This window comes from Bison bison, unplaced genomic scaffold (genome assembly GCF_000754665.1).
Source record: "Bison bison bison isolate TAMUID 2011002044 unplaced genomic scaffold, Bison_UMD1.0 scf7180017845440, whole genome shotgun sequence".
Taxonomy (NCBI): Eukaryota; Metazoa; Chordata; class Mammalia; order Artiodactyla; family Bovidae; genus Bison; species Bison bison.
In genome coordinates, this window is record NW_011476013.1 from 13385 (window position 1) to 15946 (window position 2562).

The window sequence follows — 2562 nt, forward strand, 5'->3', positions numbered from 1 at the left end:
CCCCAGAAGATGGTAGAAAGTGGAGGTAAATCGCTTTATGCTTAATGGAGGAAGAATCTTGCCATTACTTAGAGGGACCCACATATGGAAATGATGTTTTAGAAAGAAGTGACTCGCCTATCCCTAAAGTGGTCTGAGCTGCAGTGGTTTAGCAACATTTTAAAGAAGTTGCAGAAGACAGTCAAGAATGAAAGGGGTGGGGGAGGATGAGATGACAGATCGGGCTTCTCGAGCTTAGGACTGCTGATGTTTTAGACCAGACAACTGTCACTGGAGACTTCCTAGCGCTTTGCAGAGTGTTTAGCAACATCCCTCCTCACTAGAGGCCAATAACACCCTTCAACTGTTGTGACAACCAAAACTAACTCCAGACATTGTCAAATGGCCCTGGTAGGCAAAATCACTTGCAGTTGAGAAGCACAGACATGGGCTAAGTGCCTGGTCCTCAGGAAGGCGATCTCTGTCACTGTATCTATGGACCACAAAGCCCTGACAATCCTAGTTTAACAATGTGTCCTAACATACCAGCGTCCCCCTTCACTCTCAAAGGATCCCAATTTGGAGGATAAATTACGTGACCACCCCACCAAGGCACAGTGCTCTTTCTATTGTGAGCATTGCTAGGTTTGCAGATAAAGTAAGCAGCCCTGAGTGATACTAATGTTTAAGATTTCCCCAGTATTTCCATTCTTGGGATCAGTGCTAGCACGTCACATACTCGTTTGCTCTTCTCTGCCGAGAGCGCTGAGGTCCCGCTATGCTGAAGGGCCTTCAATTGACGCTTGAGTGTGAGATTCTGAATTTCTTCGAGTGAGTAAGTTTTGGCCATCCGGGACTGTTCTTCATAAAAGGCAGACCATTTGGCTCTGGCTTCATTCTGAAATGACAACAAAAAATGAAGTTGAAGTTAGAATGGGACTATTCAAATAGACAGAAGATACAGGCCAAAGAACATCTGGTGGAACATCTAATATTTCCTGAGTTATTTAATTCTCTACTTTGCTGAAGGTCAAGGTTTAGGTTAAGCGTGATCAAGCCACTCTTGGTCACTCTCTCTTCCTGGCCTTTTGCTTCATTTTCCCAAGGGTCCTGTCCACAGAACTGGAAGTGAATTCTCACAGATGATTTATGTTGTGGGGTCCTGGGATGTATGGCCTTAGCATTGTGACGTGGGTGAGTCACTCAAGGATTCAATGATAAACACTCTAAAGGGAAAGCCCAGCAGAGCTTGGAGTGGACCTCCTGAGAATACAGCTTCTCATGGTGATGAGAACCATGAGAAAGAACCAGTTTGCAGGAAGCTTCATAGTATGGTGATTTACCAGAGATTCTAATCTTGAATTTTGATCTCCAGTTCAAGACTGCCCTGAACATGACCATTTGGTAGCCAATGTGATTACCCACTCACCAGAGAAACCAAGAAGCAGGTAGTGATACCAGGGTTCACTTGCCCCCCATCTTGACTTCTCCATATGTATCCAATGCAGTCTTCTCTCGGAGAAGGCAACGGCACCCCACTCCAGTACTTTTGCCTAGAAAATCCCATGGACGGAGGAGCCTGGTAGGCTGCAGTCCATGGGGTCGCAGAGTTGGACAGGACTGACTTGACTTAGCAGCAGCAGCAGTCTTCTCTCAGTGTACAAGCTCACTTCCATTTGTCAAAGGCTAAAACGAGCAACCACTTTCTACACTGTACTTTTCTAGACTATAAAAAAGAGGTAGCAAATGAGGCACGTAAGAACTCCATTCCTCGAGTCAGACACCTCTAACTAGCTGTGTGACCTTGAGCAAATTACTTAGCCTGAGTCATGTTACCTTATCCATAAAATGAGAGTAATAGCAGAACTTACCTCAAAGGGTTGTTGAAAGGACAAGAAAATTTAGCAAATAATAAAATGCCTCTCAGAGTCCCTGATACATCCTAAGCACTAAAAAATGGTAGCTACTTTATCACTTACAGAAAAAAATTCCTTGTCCTTAAGCTGCTTATTGTTTTATCAAGGAGATAAGATACACATCATGAATGTTTCATTACTGAAACATAAAAGCCTATGATTCCATATAAACTACGAGTGGGGCCAAGCAGTTCCTGTTATAGGGACCAGATTTGGCAAGGACTCCTGGAGGAGGCGGAACTTAAGATAGATCTTAAAGTAGGCAGAAAATAGATCACTGTAGAGTACTTTGCAAAATAATTTACCTCATTTGATTTTCTTAACAATCCCAAGAGATAGAAGATTACTCTATTTCCATTTTTCGTATGTGAAGAAAGGGGCTAAGAAAAATAAACGGTAGAGCTGTCAACTAATTGCCAGCATCTGAATCCTGGATCCTGAGGCGGGCAGACTCTAAGATGGTTCCCAGGACCCCTACTTCCTGGTGGCACACCCTCCTGTGTCTCCCTTGAGTGTGAGCAGGACCTATGACTCATTTCCAAAAGGAGAATACAGCAGAAGTGAAGGATATACATGTTTATGTTAGATAAGATTGTTTTGTTTGTTTGTTTTTAGCCACACAGCTTGTGGGATCTTAGTTCCCTAACCAGAGATCAAACCCGGCCCC

General features: G+C 43.8%; 1 protein-coding gene across 1 annotated transcript in view; it reads right to left on the minus strand.

Moving 5' to 3' along the window:
• Nucleotides 1–2562, minus strand: part of ACE2 (angiotensin I converting enzyme 2) — a gene marked incomplete at its 3' end in the record, with an annotated part of 27714 nt that overhangs the window by 12914 nt on the left and 12238 nt on the right. The window contains exon 2 of the mRNA XM_010834699.1: nt 719–877. Coding sequence (XP_010833001.1) covers nt 719–877 — 159 coding nt within the window. The remainder of the gene's footprint in view (nt 1–718; nt 878–2562) is intronic.